Below are 17,979 nucleotides of genomic sequence, written 5' to 3'. Positions count from 1 at the left end.
CCTACATGTTAGACAAAAGCAGTCCATGTAATAAAATCTGGGCTACAGGGAAAACTGGCGATGCATTATTAAATGTGTGCAAGGAGGATGGATGGCGGATGCTCTTCCCTTTACTTGGATTTCTTCCGGCTGCAGGCTGTGATAGTTGGGTCAAAGCTACGTATTGACTGGTCAATGTAACAAAGAAAGATGGGTACAAATAGTGGGCATTATGTGCGCTGTACACAAGAAAGTGACACGGCAGTGATATTGTGCAGAGGTAGAGGATGAACTACAGGTTATCCAGTGCTTAGGCATTTTCACTTACGTATTTTATACTACGCGTAGGTTTGTATTTGACCAACATTTTGGTTGCAGGGCATGTGCTATCCTTAAGTCTCATCCACAATTGTGTACTTACTTGAAATCTTAAAATGCATTTCTAAATTGAGAAACAAGGTTATAAAAAACCTAATTATGTAACAGCTCATATTTGGGTTCAGCTGATGTACAGTTAAAAAGACATTTCTGAATTAACAAGAGGAAATGCAATATAATTTGAGAAATTCTTCCTATTATGTCATTAAGAAACCATTCCATGACAAGACAATTAAGATTTGTGGTTCGATGCTACAAATGCAGGGACTAGGTTTTTCACAGACCTTTCTGTCAAATTTCCATCAAGTAAGCTTGTAAAAGACTAAGAAATCTTGCAAGGGTGCTAGAAGGCTGTTCTTAAGTCTATGTAGAGACAAAAGCTGTCTCACCATGAGATCCATTCACTAATTCTTAATTTGTACTTAGTGTATGATTTGCTGGCATTTTTACTTTACTTTTGGCTGTGTTGCATGCCCATATTCTGACATTGCTTTAATGGGAGGTGATGAAACTTGCAACACATCAGCTGTCACAGAACATATTTCTAAGACAGTTACCATTTTGTTATAAATAAATGGATGTTAGTGTATTTTTTTTACTGTTACACTCTCAATCATATTTTGTTATGCCATTGATCTCATGTCAGCTTGATGTTACAAAAAGGTTTCTGACTGACAGTTACACTGAAATGAATACTAAATCTAAACTCTTTGTCTAACTTCACCCCTTCACCTCCCTTACACATCAACTATACTGGCCGTGGTTATTTTTTTCATTAGTAACCTAGTAAACTAATGTATTTGTGCTCTAGTAGGGTGACTGAAAGGCAAATAAGTGAAATCTAACAAAAATACTGCTCAAATAATGCAGGACAAAGCACAGCCCACATCCTGCTGATGAAATAAAATACCATACTTGCAGTCTTGATATTGTTTGTATCCATGTGCTGCCCATCTCAAATACCTGAAACAAACAAATGAATTAGCCAGCCATGAAAAAGCAAGGCTCCAAGTAAATTATTTTCATTCTTCACAAGAGAGCTAGAGGTTACATGAAACTGGGAAATTATTATGGCACTTCAACAACCTATTGATCACCTTTGGAACCGAATTACAGGACAAACACAGAGAGGCTTTTTTCTTTCACCTTTGAGGGTGACAGAACACAAAAAGTCATTCTTTCTGTCCATGGTGTCAAGAGATATAGATTTACTAGAACATCCATTGGTTCACTAGCAAATGACCTCACTACCTGCTTTTCATCAGAAACTTCTGAGTGGAAAGGGGAGGACGTTTTCTGCCAAGAGTTGTAATCAAGAGGGGTTTGTACTCTTGTTAAAAGCTTTGCCTGACTTTTCTGAAGGTGTTTGCTGGAAAATCCCTTATCAGCTCTTCTGCCTCTGGGAAATGCTTACGCTTTGCTGACAGAAACCTAACTTAGACTGATGCCAGAAAGGATCTGCCTAGAGGATTATAAACCAAACAGAAGGAGTTATGGCACCTGGATTCTATAGCTACTAAGGATACAAATACGCAGAGGACATGCTTCAGCCAGCTAAAGATCAGAGGATCAGCGTTTCTCTAATAGGCATGACATCAGATTGTACCATGTGTAGGCTTTGGGGCTCTCAGTGGGAAAGAAACTACAAATTAGGAACAGTCAAATCAGCAGTTTATACAACATGAGTTCACCTTCTCCAGTGATAAAACCCTCCAGACACTGCTTTTCATGCTTAGATCAAGTTGGCCTCTGTTTTGCGCTTGCAAGCCCTGAAACTGTTTTCTGCCCTAATGTGCTCAGGAACTGTGAATTGCCATACAAACCGTGTGTGTACCTTTTCTTTGTAACACCCAACCCTCCCCATATGTACTCAATTTTCCATTTATTGGGGTTGGGAGTCTTCAACACAATATCAATTACCACGCAGATATCTTTTAAGCACAGACCCTGAACATCTTCTGGCACTACAAACCCATCTCATTTAGTAATCTCTATTTGCCATACTTATGTGCCATTCATATTTGCTTGGATAATTTGATTCACCATGTGCTGTACAAGAATACACTCTGTAGAAACCGTTATCCTGCAGCGACCAGTTGACACTTAATCCTCAGTCTCTGGAAGAGGCAATTTCTTTCTTCCAGGATTTGACAATATTTACACCTTGGTCTGTTTCAAATCTTTTCACAGAGGTTCAGTTTTATTCCCTGCTTCAGCTACACACTACAGATAGCTATGTCAGATTTTACACACCTCCAATCAGTAAAGATCACTCAGCAAGACTGCTGCTTCTACCATTTCCATGACCATGGTCAACACTCTTTCACACTCTCAAAACTGCAAATTGCCAATTTGTTTCAAGTCCATCTACCAGACACAGGATCTCTCCTTCTTATGCTCTCTTTCAGCACTTTGGCAATTGCAGCACATGTGTCTCTTCTCACTTTGCATTCAGATTTTTCATATGCACACAGGCAACAGGAGGCCCAGTTAGAGGTACTGCTGTTCCTGGCTGACAGATATTTTTTGAGGTTTGGTTGTTTCTTTAAACAACACAGCTCAGGTCAGCTACAGTGCTAGGTTTATTACTTTAGCTCAAAATTCAAAGTGCTGCCAAGTGACAGATAAGAACTGTGGAGAGAAAACCAGAATTTCATTTCTTTAAGTGCATGCTTTTATTATTTCTAATAGGGATTTTTTTTGCTGATCTCTCAATTGGCTCCAATTTATCCAGAAACATGTGCTTAAGCAAAGCCTATAAGCAGACTGCCCGGGGCACTCAGTCATGGAAGCTGTGTGGTCAAACATGACATCATTCTGAAGAGTGACCTAAGGAAAAGACATTTATCTCATTTAATTAAAGGCATCAAAATACCAAGTAACTCTTCCAAGAGCTCTACTACCTAAGCTTTCCCTGTAGTGTGTAGGAAGAGAGTGGTACTCCTGTAAATGAGATATCTCTGGCAGGTAGGATGAATCACATTCAGGTAGTCCCTCTCTTTTCTCACTGACCAAAAAAGAAACCAAATGGTCAAAAAGAACACAGCAAAAAGCAGGCAAGAGAAACTGCACAGAAAGCAACTCCGTTGCACGTAATCAAGATCCTCTTGAGTGCCCACATTATTTACTTACTGGTTCAGTAATCGCAGGAATTCAGTTTGCTTAACCTCATAATTCTTTATGCCCCTGCCCACTGCAAGGTGGTTGGAATTAGATGATTTTTATACATCATTTGCAACCCAAACTATTCTATGGTTACATGACTGTCTTTATGATAAAAAGTTTCTTTGGCAAGCTTCCTATGACTTTTCTGTGTTCTACTAGAGCAGTCAGTAAAACAGATCCTCATGCACTTCAGTTTTTGTCATCAAACTGCAGCAGTCTTCAAATGGAAAGAGATCAATATAATCAAAATAAAGCAAACATATACATGCAGATTTGATTTAAATAAATGAGTCAAGTAAAGATTGCCTAGGAGGTTGCTTTTGGATGTTGTGTTGTATGACACATCTGCAGAATGTGCTCTTAGTTTACTGGAAACAAAGGGAATTCTTCAACAGATTGCATTTTCCCTGAAAGGTCTGAAGTACATTTTAAAAATGGATCATGACAGCTTTGAAAGAACATGGACTAAGTCTTAGCAGATTACTCGGTACTTTGAACAGAGCTGAGCACGTTGCCAGTGTTTTGCAAGCAACAATAAATGATAATTTAAAATTGCATTTATGCTTTCTTTTTACCTCTACTCATTTTAAAGCTGAAAGGAACCACTAAACATTAAAGCAATTCTTGACTTGATTAACTGAATGGAAACCCTGTTACTGGGCATTGTCTCACTATCAACTGAGTACCAAAGAGACCCACAAAAAACTTAAAGCTCAAAAGATGAAACAGTGAAGCAGGAGAGGTACCTACGCTCAGCGTGTCCCAATATCACCATCTTTATTTCCTTTTTACAAAAAATAGAAATAACAACAGACAAAACATACTAAAAAAAAAAAAAAAATCAATGCTTTTGCCTTGGTCTCACTGAGGAGCTGAGCAGGCAGAGTCCTGGCTGAAATTTTGACACTATATGCCATCAACAAAGGGAAATAAAGATATATGACAATATATCCATGCAAGACACAAAGTACAAAATGTGTTCTGTGGCCCAACAAACATTTTGGAGGTTGCCTGTGTCATAACAATTTCCAAATTGTTATTTTTGCTCACCCATGCCTTTACACAGCACAGCTTACAAACGAGTTACATATACACATATATGATAAAAAAGTTTTGTATATGGTCTATCTGCTACAAATTAAGGCATCCTAACAGCTGCTGTTTTGCTGGTGAGTGGTATGTCTCATATTAGTGTTTCAAAAGGATATACTTCAGGTATTTCAAACAAAGTGAGAAATCATCATATGTGGTTTAGAGGAAGAATTCCTGCAATTCTGGCTCTTCAGTATTCTTTTCACTGTCGGATTTCTGGCTTTTCCTATTGATGTCATCATGCCTAGAGAATAAAAGAAGAAAATTACTCATGGTAACATTAGGAATATAGAAGGATTTGCTTTGGGTTTGTTTCTTAACTTCCCTTCATATTTCCTTGTTCTGAATTCCCCCTTTCTTCAATTAACTTTCCAGATGAAGGATTTTTGATTAAGCACCCAGCCTATAGGAACTTCCACAGAGGTTAAAAGGCTCATTTTTAGTTATTAGAATTAGAATTTGTTATTAGAATTCCCACAATACAGTCAGGAATACCTGGTTTGTTCCTGCAAAGGACTGATACCAGCAGGGGGTTGGAAATCCACAGCAAAGGGCAAGCGTATATGTATAAAAAGCATGCCTTAAACTCATGTATTTGCAAGCCTGATACTTGTAAACCAGAATAACTTTATTCCAGTCTACAATCACCACAAATAACCAAATAATCCCGAGAGACTAATGCTTAGGAAGCTTAGGCAACCTTGTGGTTACTTTGAGATTTAACAGAAGCTGGCCTTCTCGAGGATCACAGTTGTCAATACTAGTAAGAGGGCAAAAGGGATCATTTTATTTTAAAATCTCCTTAACTAATCAAAATTACTGTACCCAAAGTAAGGGCAAAAGACACAGAATTGAGATAGGGGAGACAGGATTTGTAGGGCTGAGTTTGAGGAGGTGAATGAGGATCAGTTAACTTTTTGCCATAACTACTTTCTGGCACCTAACAATCACTGCTGTTATGAACAGTATGCTAAACGTTAGCAGTGGAGCTTTCTTAAAGGATGCTTCCTAAGGCAAGGGTAATTGGCATCAATTGACTTCCGCGTTAGCTTACACTTGCAGCGCTGAAAGACCCTGTGGGTGAGTCCTCCATGTAGAGGCTCCCCATTTTGCAACTCAAACGGTTGCACTGTGATCTTGAAGAGGACACGTTTTAGCTAATGCAGATGTCCCTGGATGACAATGCCGCACACACATGCCTTTTACAACTGTGCCTGCTGGCCTAAAGAAAATTAATTACCAATATTACTAATTACTAAACGTGTTTCTAATGTGTTCTGGTGCCTGTGTCACCACAGAAAGAATAAACATCTCTCATGCAACAGATACTGCTGCATGATTATAATACCTCACACTGAACAAGTATAAATTGTCTGGGACAACGCCTAAATTACTTTCATATTGATTTTATAGTGCACTAGTTACAATCATAATTATTTTATTAGACATACAGATAAGATACTCCATAAACTCTTTTTCTAGAGCTTTATGGAGTTTACTATAGAGCTGCAGAGTTCTATATTTGAAGTCGTAATTTATTCAGCAGTGGGAATCCTGTTAGATCCACTTATGATTTTAGAAGCATGCCCAGTTTACCATCTCACAGAGATCTGATGGTATATTCTGCTGATTGCCCCTGACATGTGAAGTAGTTTTTGCTGTTGATAGATGCAGCTAATATATGATTTTATATTGATATGGTGAGTTAGTGCTTAGTTTAATGCACAGCAGATTTCAGACGATTTAAAGTGTGGGAAACAACTACTCATTGGCATACATGTAAGATGGAAAAAACTACAAGCATTTGCTTGGAGCTGTAATACGCAGAAAACCATCTAATACTTCCAGAAGAGGAAAATTTATCCCAATCCATTCTGCATATGCAAAATTTACTCTAGATCCTTAAAAAAAATAGAGTGCATCAAATTTCAAAAGGACACTATAAAACTTAATACAATCCTCAATTAAAGTGTGACCAACTTTAAAAGGTAAACTAGAAAGCCTTGATATACTTGGGTATTGTGAATGAAAAAAGGTAACAAATGAAATAAACTGAAGCTGAAGAAAAACAAGCTGGAAACTAGTAGACAGGAGTATCATCTGCCCAAAGACAGATATTGTATAATGAGTTCAGGTTTCAGAAAATGCTAAAATCCACTTTTAGAAGAATCTAGAGTTTGAGACTGTGTCCAGAATTATACTCCTCCTGAATATAACAGTCTACAAAGGTTTAAAACACTGGAGACTGTCCTGTTTTTCAGAAAGGTCCTTTTTCAAAATAGCTCTGAAATGGGAATTACAGAGTCTCCGCAGACCATTTGGGGAAAATTCAGCCTGTCCAGGGGCTTGTAGTGCACGTGATGATGATGATGTTCTTCTATCATTTAAATTTCACAGACTACCGGGCAGCATGCAGCAGACTAATGACAAGCACACGTTTTGCCATTCAAAAATCACAACACATGCTAAAAAGCATCACAAAAGCTGGCTTGGAAGCTCTGAAAGCCTTCAGATCTGCATTCTGATTTCTGAAAAGCACAATATATGTTACAGGATTTTTGGAAATTTCATGCCACGGGCTCTGGTACACAAGTTGCCCACTGCTGTCCTAATTTGTGAGTACAATAACAGCCTCCTCAAGCTGTTCCCCTAGTGGACTCTGCTCCTTGTTTTCTACTCTTTTGTTTTCCACATGCCCATCACCATAGGTTCAGCTTCAGGACACAGTGCCTGGAGGCATAAAAAGGAGTTCAGGCCCAACCTTCACCCTACCAGCAGGTGACTGCAGCTCTACAGTGGCAGCCAAACATGCCCTATCTCACACTGATTCTGCGGAGATGCCATTTCTCATGTCAGAGAACTCACACAAAGCAATACCAAATTACAACAGCTGGCTACGTATGGGAGATGTCTCTAACATAATGGTGAGAGTAATGGTTTTGTATTACTCCATGGTCTGGAAAGGCAGCTGGGTGTTTTGACTGGAGGCTGCCACCGATGCTCCCTCAAACCATTGCTGTGCAGTCAATTTTCCCCACTGGAATTTCCCTCTTTGTTTTCAGGAGAGAATTAAACCTCTTGGAAACCATACTGTTCTGTTTCTGGTTTCACATACACTGTGCCAATGAATTCAGAATAAGACTCCCATTTCCATTACGGAAACTGAGTTTTTAAATATGGGAAGGTCCTGGCATTAGAAAACAAGTGAATAAATAAAAATTCGTTAGACAGTTGGAAAAGAATAACGTGAAAGTAATTTAGACTCCTGAACTACAGAATGACTAATTTATAGTTTTCTCAGAAGTATTGTCAAGTGTACAATTTTGTTGCTAATGGTAATCACTTCCAAGCCTCATGAAAGAATTTACATCTCAGTTCAACAGACAAAAATACCGTCACATGAATTTGTGAATGTTAAAGACCTGAATAAACATGACAGGTTGTTTTCACAAAGTACTTGCTCATAAAATAAACACCCATTTTCTCAAATGTTGTTTTTTGCAACATGGCTTTATGGACCTTGAGGGACTGGTCTCTATCTGCCTGAATAATACTGATAAGAATATTTTTAAATTAAGGCATTTGAACACAAAGTTATCAGACTTTTAAGAGAACACATTATACTTCAAACTCTGAGAGTGAGAAAGAAAAATGCATGAAAACAAGGGAACACTAGACCTAAAGTACACCATTCTGCCTCATGTTCTCTGTAGTCTCCATTTAGACACTTACTGTGTTCTTTCTGCTCTTCTTATGAAAGAAAATTTACTTCCATTCTCATCTGGTACTTGACTTTCACTCAACCGAAACTGAATACTCAGCTAAAGTGTGCTATACTCCCTGGAGGATTTACCAGTATGAATACTTTCTATATTCCCTTGGAAATGAAATCTTGTAGCCAGTTCAAAGTGACATCAGCAGAAATCCAGCATAACTTTCTGCTTTTCTAGGAATTTAGATCTTCATCTGTTCATTTATTTCCCTTCTTACACATCAATCAATCCCAGTATTTCATTTATGGATAACACTAGCAAACACAAAGCAACAGAGATGCAGAACATCACCATGCATAAGCACATACCAAGAATAGTTACACAGCTGTTCTTCATTCAACGTGCTAGAGGAAAGACTGGTGTAGCTGAAGTAAGGACCCTACAAAAGTACAACATCATGTAAGTTAAAAACATGCACTGAGCTTACCACATGCATAACACGGAATTCTGTCAAAACATGCAGTCAAATAGCCACAATAAGATGTTAATAGATTTCTTTTTGAGTTAGTAAATGAGCCTGAACACATTACCTCTGTGAGAATCGTGCTGTAGTCCTCTGGGTTGGTATGAAAATGTATTCTTCCCACACTTTTGATGTTGGCAACAATGCATGCACACGTGACCTTTTCACAGACAGCATGCATTCTACAGTGCAAGCATCAATTACCTCATCTGACTCTTCAAATTTCTTAAAGAACTACAAAAACTGCTCATGACCTTGCAATCTATCAGAACAGCTCTCAAGACTGCCTTATCCTCTGTCACTATAAAATCTAAATCACTCCTTTGTAAAAATTTACCCTCGTGTTATGAAAATATTTCTATGTTAGATCAGCTCATTGGCTAGATGGTGCATGTCTTTAAAGGCTCAAACCAGTAGTTCATACTGTGATACTGAGTACACTTTAATAAATGCAGTCCCACTTCAGTTTACCTTATTAGGTCTCTTTTGAATTTTTCAGTTCACAATCTGCTGTAGCACTACATTTTTAGCAGTACCCAGTAATACGGACTGCTCACAGTTTCCCAGTTCTCTTTTTCCACTGTTTCTTTTTCATACTCATCTTACATCCTCTATGCCTAAGATTTTCCTGTATTCTTCTCCCATTACATTGTCATACTTATTACAGTATATAATTCACTATTCCTCCTCCTCTTCTTGGCCTGCTTTATGTTTTTTTTTTTAAATCATGAAATTATTCTTTTGCTTCATGTCTTTCCATCCACCTCTTCTCTCCCACCCTGTCTTTCACAGAGGATTAAATCATCTACCATTCCCTATCACTCAACTCTTTATTGTATCTCCAGCTGCTTGCACTTCTCTCAGCTGCACAACACACTGCACTCACAGTATTTCCTGCCTCTACCTCTTTCATTTAATACCTCTTCCTTTCCCTTGGAAGACACATTTGTTCAAAATATTTCCTTCTTTATTTTGAATGAGAGACAGCCTCCTAACCGGAGACATTTCTCTTTTTGTGGGGATCCCAGAAAGGGCACCCTGTTTACTGCAGAGAGGGGATGATCTGGATCCAGTAAGTTTGCTACAGATCAACCATATGCTCTGTCATGGGAAAACTGTATGCTGTCAGGAAAGGGTGGGTAAAAAAGCTGGGTATGCACTGCTTCAACATCTAAGGGATGGCTGCAACTTCTCTAGAGGCAGGAAGGATTGTCTCTGCTATTTCTCCTCTTTATGTTCAACTGCTTATTTTTATCCTGTTTGCCTCATCAGTCTTGGCTATAGGACACAACAGAGCTAGTCCTTCAGTTATTCAGCCCTCTGAAATCCCATGGATAAAAGTGTGATATTCTCATTGTACGGCCTGTCACTCAGAGCAACATAAAATATAATTTCCAGGTGAATCACATCTCTGTGGAGAGCTTTCAGCACAGATGTGAAGTGTGTTCACTAAGAGTAAGGACTCTGTGAACAAGCAGTACCTGCCACTCCTTGGAAAAAACTTCCAGAATTCAAACTGCAGATGGGCTTTCTACAGGTCAAATACAATAAAGTATTTGTGTGCATCCTTTTGCTATAGAAAGGCAGGAAGAAGAAGCTGTCAAACACATATTAATTGCTTAAAGAGATAAGAGTAAAAAAGACCCTCCTTTCAATGCACTCACTGGCTTGTTTCTTCCTTTCATGAGAGCTGCTGGATTTCCCTTACTGTCTGCTGTCTTCCTTCCTAATGAAGTAAACGGCAGCGTCGATGAGGTTTTGATAAGGTTTGCTGTTTGACAGTTGTTGTTGTTATTTTGGTTGCCACTCAGTGTCTCCATTATGGACCTAAAGGTTCCAAAAGGCCTTTTCAGCTGATCCCCTGTTGGCTCCCCAGAGCTGGGTGGAGTCCGTATGAGTCCTTTTCCCCGGTCTTTATCCTTTTCCTCATTTAGATCTGACTCTGCTAGCTCCACATGCACCACTGGCTCCTCAAAAGTTACTCGGAGTTTCAAATTTTGGGAGGTTCTGCGCTTTGAAGATGGAGACTTGAGAGCACTCTTAGGGCTGGTGGCAACCTTTTGAGCAGTGGTAGTGTCTGTGCTGGATGGACAGCTGTCTCCACAGAACTGGCTCTGAGGTACAGTACCAGACTGATATGGGGCTTCATTATCTGGATCGCTGCTCTCTGAAGTAGGGGAAGGACTGTGGCCATCCACAGACTTAGAGGCCCTGATACCAAAGGGGAAGCGGCGTCCTGCTGTGGAAGTATGTTTCTTAATCATCAGATGCAAACTCTCTGTGCTCTCAACATTCTCCACTATGGGCTGAGGCCTTGGTTTGTCAGTTCTTTTCAAGGGGGTATTCTTGTGGTCCTCAGAATTAGCTGAGTCTGTATCAGACTCACTGAGAGACCTCTGCATCAGTTGCCTCAGTCGGGCTAACTTCAACTCCCTTTTCTCTGGCAAAATCTTCTTCACATTCTTGGAGGATGCATGAGCATCCTGAAATTCCAAAGTCAGCTTTTCTTGCATACAGACATTTTCAGAGATTTCCTTCCCCAACAACTGGCGCAAGATTTTATCTGAGTCCTCATCTTTTATCTTGGCTCGAGTACGACTAGAAGTTCCCAAGCTGCCAAGAATCTGAATCCCATCTTGGGTGTTCAATTTACTTTTTGGTGGAGACAATTCATCTGCTTCAGATGGTTTCCACTGGGGTTTGCCAGAAGCAGGAGGAGATGGTGAGCTTAAAAAAAAAAAAAAGAAAAAAGGAGGAAATACCACAGCCAAATTAATGCACATACAAAATGTGAATCTGCCATTTCCGGTGTACGTGTCTGTCTCAACTTATTGTTACTTATCCTTTTCATCGTTACTCACATGGAATTCATTACTACGATGGCACAGAGAAGATTACACAAAGAAAGATCTAACCCTGCTTCCACTCCTAATTAGGATTTGCGTCTCTTCACTTTCTCTTACTAAGATAACTCCTTAAAATCAAAACTTAGAATGGCTATTTCAATGCCAAAGATGACTTTTTTGAGGAAAACTTTAGGAAAACTGTTTCTGATTTGTGAGAGTTGAAATGTTTTAAAAGGTGAAAAAAAGCCCACAAGGCCAAATATCTACTATCCATGTCACATCTTAATGTAGAAGTAGCTTATTCTAAATACTGCAAAAGCACCAGCTCTCCCCACAGCAATGATTTCATAAATCTAAACTTCACCTGCTATTAATAATAGCTGTATAAGACCTCATAAAAACTCAGGTCCGTTTGCTCTCACAACCTTTTCAGATATGAAATAGTGAAAAGCATGAGGGAAGTTACATGAATTTATTTCAATACTATTAGAATAATAAATTAAATTTAGAGCTCCAAATATTATATTGTGAGGAAACAGCAACCTCAAGTAACTCTGACTTGCAAAGAATATAAATTACAGAGACTATTTCTCTCCTCAGGACATATGACAGAGCTCAGAATACTCCACATGCTTATTTAAAACCACTTTTCCTCTAAGCAAGAATGAGGTGACAAAATTAAGGTTAGTGTGAGGCACTGAATTCATAAATCTCTTTTTTTTTTTGCAGACAACTTCTATTCGTGTAAGTCCATAGTTCTCACAGTGTACAAAATTCACAGGCCTACACTAGTCACCTCATCTTCAATTCATTTTGCACATTTTTCCCGTTGCAAACCGACACAGAAGAATATGCATGCATCTACAAGAGACGTTCATATTAATATGATAGATTCTCTTAGATCTGCTACTCGATCCTTGGATGATGATAATATTCACAACTAGGTTCTAGCTGGATGGAAAAGTAGTAGCCAACTATGAAATAAAATTTTAAATAATAAAGTATCATCTGCAGACTTGCTCACTCAGCTAAAAAGATGTTGAAACCTACCTACGCTCATACAGGAACAATGAATGATGAGCAATTTCCTCTCACATGACCTTATCTGATATGAAAACTTAAACAGTCCTGGTGCTCACCACTACTCAGTTGCGATACCACTTGGGAAGACCAATCAGGAAAAGATCACAGAAACCAAGTGACCTGGAAGAGGGTGTTTGCTCCCATTGCCCCTGCTGAGCTGGCAGACAGGGAAGACAAAGACCATGATTCTAAAAAAATAACAAAACCACTCTTTGCACAGTGTTTTTCTACTTCAGCTGGAGTTTCCATCCCTTTCCTAGCTGAAGTTCCTTTCCTGAAATACATCTCCAATCCCAAAGTCTCATTTGTTTCTGTAACTATTTGAAACACTGACACAGGAAATTCAGCGATATGGAGTATTTGGCCAGAAAAGTGCCTGAGATTTTGTGAGAATGGAAAAAAAGCAGTCACTTATCAATGCCTGCAGAAGCTTTTATGCTGGCTTTATACTTCAACATATATGCAGCTCCTAACAACTCTTGGAACATGGAGAATCGCTGTATATGTCTTCCTTTCTGTTACTTAATTCCTTCCAAAGTCTTCTTCAGATTGCTACCAGAGTTAAGGTGTGTGCTTGCTTCACTTCCAAGTCTCAGACTGGAAGTCTAGGACAGACGGCTGAGAGATGTCAGTAAACTCCATCCAGATCTAGTTCTTTGCCTTTACTTCCCCCTTCTTTAACATTATTCTGTTTGTGTCTATTTCTGGGACTTCTGACAGGATGTATAAACAATATATAAAATTTCTGGAGTTTTGACTTTTTATACAAGCTACTGCAGGCAGAAAATTTAATGAGCGTAAGAAGTGTTATTAATCTGAAAGCAGGTTTTGTTGGTAACTGGCTTTTATGAATTACCGCTGGCACTAATGTGTAGTGTCCCTCCACAAGGTCAAACTTTACAACTTTCCTAGGATCCTCTGCTATTCATCTAACAAGAAATACACTCTATTCCACTGTAAATCTGATTTTAATTCTGTTGGGAAACTGGGACTCTTATTTCATACTCAGTATCTCCAACATTTATATAACATTACACACTGTCGAACTCTAGAAGGTCCGCTTTAAGCCCGTGGCATAAAACCGACTTTATAGAACTACTTTACAGAACACCACTTTATAGAACCTCTACTATTTAGAGGCATCACATCTTGTCCTGATATCAGATGTAACATGAAGTTGCAAATCTAGGCTGCAGCACAATTCCAGTCATCTTACCTTGGGGACGTGGGCAGTGACTTGCCCTCTGACCGCTGGGCTTCTAAAAGCTGCTGCAGTTGGTTCTGTAATGTCACACGTTCTACTGTCTGCCTGCAAGAAAATGTAAGACTGTTTACCTTGAATTGTAAAACTGTCAGCACTAGTAAGCTACAGCATAACTGATGCTACCCATTCAACTTTGTATTAAAAAATGAAGTCCTCTTAATCTATACTTTATACAGTAAATAAGAAGAGAAATTATAAATATTAGCATAAACAGGGAGTTTGTACTTGTCTCTGAATCCCTGTGGACATTTTATGATGACTGTACAAGATCAGCTGGTAGATGCTGTCACGTAAGGGATTATTTAGTATACTTCATATAAGGACAAGTGTGGGATAATAAGCAGAGCAGTTTATTGGAACCAAGTGACTCACAGAAAATCCAGTCCAGAAACAAAGATCTGGCAAAGCAAACTTAGAGTCACTTGGATCTTACTTGTAAAGGAAGGGGAAAGCTACAGATTAAGAAGTCACTTCCTGCATTCAATGGTTGGCTTTTACTCAGATAAGTGATAGCTCAGACAACTTAGAGAGGAGCCTTTGACAATGGGAAGGACTGATCTTATATTCTTCAGCTGGAGGATGGAGCTAACCAGGACCTCTGTGTATCCAGAGGAGTAGGAGAAAAAACATCTGCTTGCTGCCCAGCTTCACCAAAGGTCCTATCTGTGCTCTGCATCCACCTTATACTCAGTACCTAATGCTGTACCTAACGCTGTACCTACCAGAGTCTATTGCTTTCAGTGTGGTGGTGTTATCTACAGTTTTCTAAATAACTTTAGAGACTGATGTTTAAAAAATTGTAATAATAGATATGTATATATAAATTGAGGTAATATGAAGGTGACATTCATACTTGAAATTCCATTTACTACAGAACTGTAATCACAGCCTCTGCTGCCTTGCCACATACTTATTTCTACAGGAAGGGCTCAGTTAAACAAGACAACCTGCAAACCCTCCAGCAGTTCTACGAAAATGAAGGAATAGATAAATATGCCACAAAAAATTCTCCCTCTTTCTGCTCCCATCCAATTTGGACCTTCCATTCTAAAATCAAAACACCCCTTTAGCTTTCTGACCACCACAGATAACATTCAATTTTGTGTGGTGACTTGTAAGGTCTGGAGCCTCTAAACTCTACACAGACAGAACTATTGGGAAACTACTAGAAAACAAGAGAATTAAAGCATTTTGTTACTGTACATTCACTATCTTTCACCTGGAACATTTGGTTTTATTCCCTTGTCCTGATCAAATAACCATGTGAAAATGACTTTTTATCTGCTTCACTCAGGCTCTTTTTCTGTTGCTGTAGGAGTAATACATTTTTAGTACTTCTATTCTTGTTGGATCTGCAGAACTAATACAGTTCTCCACCAGTGAGCTGGACTCTTTCCTAGCTCCCAACCCATCAGCAAAAGAATTAGCTGAGTTCTAAATGCAGACTTTATAACTGCTGATGTCAAAGCCAGAAAGAATCCAGATGACTTTTTAGACTACGGTTTGTACTGGCAGGCCTGGCAGAAAGCAACCATTTTATTTGTAATGTAACAAGTGGATCTGAAAAGTGCTACAGAAATAAAGGTGGGACCTTGACATACTGCCTCACCACTACATTTTATAATATGACCATGCTCTCTGTGCATACTTTTTCCTTTAATTTTTTGTGTTCCTTCCTCATGCCTACACACTTCCTCAGACTATTTTAAAATTACTCCTACCATCTGTCAACATTGGCTTATACTGCAACTCCCCAGATAGTCTGTTTTAAGAGCCAGGGAAATTTTAATTTGAGATTAGACTGTGATGCAATTTATCTGTTTTATTTGCCTTTTATGCTTCCTTCTATTTCTAGCTTTAATGGAAATCTCTGACACCTCTTCTGCTAACATTCTCATTCCACTTAAACACTTCATTGTGCTAAAAGAATTAACATTTCCTCCATTTTCACAGTTTAACTAGAGAGTAAACACCTCACAGAAACCCACACATCTTGCCAGCGCCATCCCTAAAGATATATTACATACACATATATGTCTAAGATAACAAAGAAAAACAAGGGATCACAACTTCTTGGAATGGCAGTATTGCTAGGTCTAAAAATCTGAGTGATTTAGGACACAAAATCACTGTCGTGCCAGGAGTAAGAGTTCCTACTTTATGATATTTAATGCCCAAATTCTGAGGGTCTTATCTCAGACCACATTCCCAGTAAGTAACATGTGGGGACCTTTCTCTGCCTACTTAGATAATTATGGACTTCGGCTACTTCCTAATTAAATTAGGGAGCTCAGTAAATGAACAAAGAACAGGATGAGCTACCGGACTCTACTGAAGTGTCATTCATACTATGTTGCCTTTAAAAGACTGACCATTATATAAAGCAGAAAACCAGCTCAACTAAGTAAAAAAGAGATGAACATTGTACAGTTTATACCAGGTTTCTTCCTATATGCCTATAAAACACTTACTATCACAAAAATAAACTAACAAACAAACCAGCAACTTCCACATCACTAGCCATACTACTAAAATAATTGGTTATTTGATATTTTTCCATCTATTCCTATGAAGTTTCAGGTACATCATGGATTTATTTACAAAACACAGAAAAGTAGTGGCACCAGAAGATATTAAATCACTTTCTTATGCTCATTTTTTGACTCATGGTTTCCTTTTATCTTTGCCTCACCAGAGAATTTCGCTTGATCAAAAGGATCAACGAATGTCTCATTCTTTAATTGCTTTGCACATCCAGGTCCATAAACATGGGACAATACAACCCTTTGGGAATGCAGGCAGAGCCATCTGTCATCAAGCAGCATTGTAAAAGAAGTCAAGGGAAGCATTAATTTAATATCATTATTTCTGACTTGGTCTCTTCAAGCCAGTAAAGACCAATCAATGCAAGTCATTACTGCTAATGTAACTGGTGCTAGAAACCATATATTTGTGCAGGCAGGAATTTTCTACACTGGCAACTAAGGGTTTTTTAGACAGATGAAATCAGTGATGAAATAACTAAGATTCTAAGACCCATGGAGACCTTAGGAAGTAAAATGAAAGCCAACATTTTGTACAGAATCCGTGGGGAACTTTTGTGACTGTCCTAACTATTTTGTTTATTTCAGAAAGCACTACTAGATTGACCAAACTTTTATAATTAGCAAGAGATGCAAATCAAAGCTTTTATTTTGAAGATAATAACAGTTTTTGCGGGCCACTTTCCTATTTTCCTGTGGAAAGAATTGCTTGATTCCTATTTTGGGAAAAAGTCTCAGTTAATCCCCTTGTGAAGATTCAATGGAACATCTGTAGTTACCACTGATTTTCTTCCTTCAAATACAAAGGCTTTCCCTCTAAATGGAGAAAAGATCCAGCTGAAACGATTTTGCTGTTCTCCTCTGTATCTGCCATCTGAGCTGCTTTGGATTGAAGAACTGAAAGATGTGAAAACTCTAGTAAAACATGACTTCATTGCTTTGGTTCTGTGCCTTCTTTATAGGAATGGCTCCAAAGAGTGTGATGGATTGGGATAACTTCTCTCTAGAACTGCTCAACGTTGCCTTGATGATTTGAACTGCTATAAAATGATAATGACAGGTGGTAATTTCTTCTTTTCTTTTAGGACTCATCAACCATTCTTGTCTTCCTGTGGCTGGGGACATACAGCATTATCAGAGAGAGGCTCTTATCCCTGCCTAAGACAGCACCCAGAATAAAAGATGACTGAATGATCAGCTTTTGTCTACACCAGCTGGGAGCCTGGGAAGCACATAAGGCCCTTCTGTGTTGATATCGACCATTAAAGCAATCCATAATGATACAATCACTACTCTTGTCTCTAGAATATTGTACATTAACACCAGTAAAATTAAATGAAGAAAATACAGGAAAGCCAGCTCAGCTGACCAGGTGTGAGCTATTCCTGTTTAA

General features: G+C 38.7%; 1 protein-coding gene across 3 annotated transcripts in view; it reads right to left on the bottom strand.

The window, feature by feature from the left end:
- Positions 1-4,347: 4,347 nt before the first annotated feature.
- SNCAIP (synuclein alpha interacting protein) overlaps positions 4,348-17,979 on the bottom strand; it is an 85,518-nt gene continuing 71,886 nt past the window's right edge. For 2 of the 3 annotated variants that reach the window (XM_054054689.1, XM_054054690.1), the window contains exons 9-12: positions 13,996-14,088; positions 10,515-11,577; positions 8,696-8,766; positions 4,348-4,858 (exon numbers count right to left, since the gene is read on the bottom strand). In XM_054054689.1, coding sequence (XP_053910664.1) covers positions 4,774-4,858; positions 8,696-8,766; positions 10,515-11,577; positions 13,996-14,088 — 1,312 coding nt within the window. In that variant the 3' untranslated portion in view covers positions 4,348-4,773. The remainder of the gene's footprint in view (positions 4,859-8,695; positions 8,767-10,514; positions 11,578-13,995; positions 14,089-17,979) is intronic. The other variant, XM_054054691.1, reaches the window with a different exon arrangement.

The sequence above is a fragment of the Cuculus canorus genome, chromosome Z, assembly GCF_017976375.1.
Source record: "Cuculus canorus isolate bCucCan1 chromosome Z, bCucCan1.pri, whole genome shotgun sequence".
Taxonomy (NCBI): Eukaryota; Metazoa; Chordata; class Aves; order Cuculiformes; family Cuculidae; genus Cuculus; species Cuculus canorus.
This window is presented reverse-complemented; position numbering and strand designations above follow the sequence as displayed.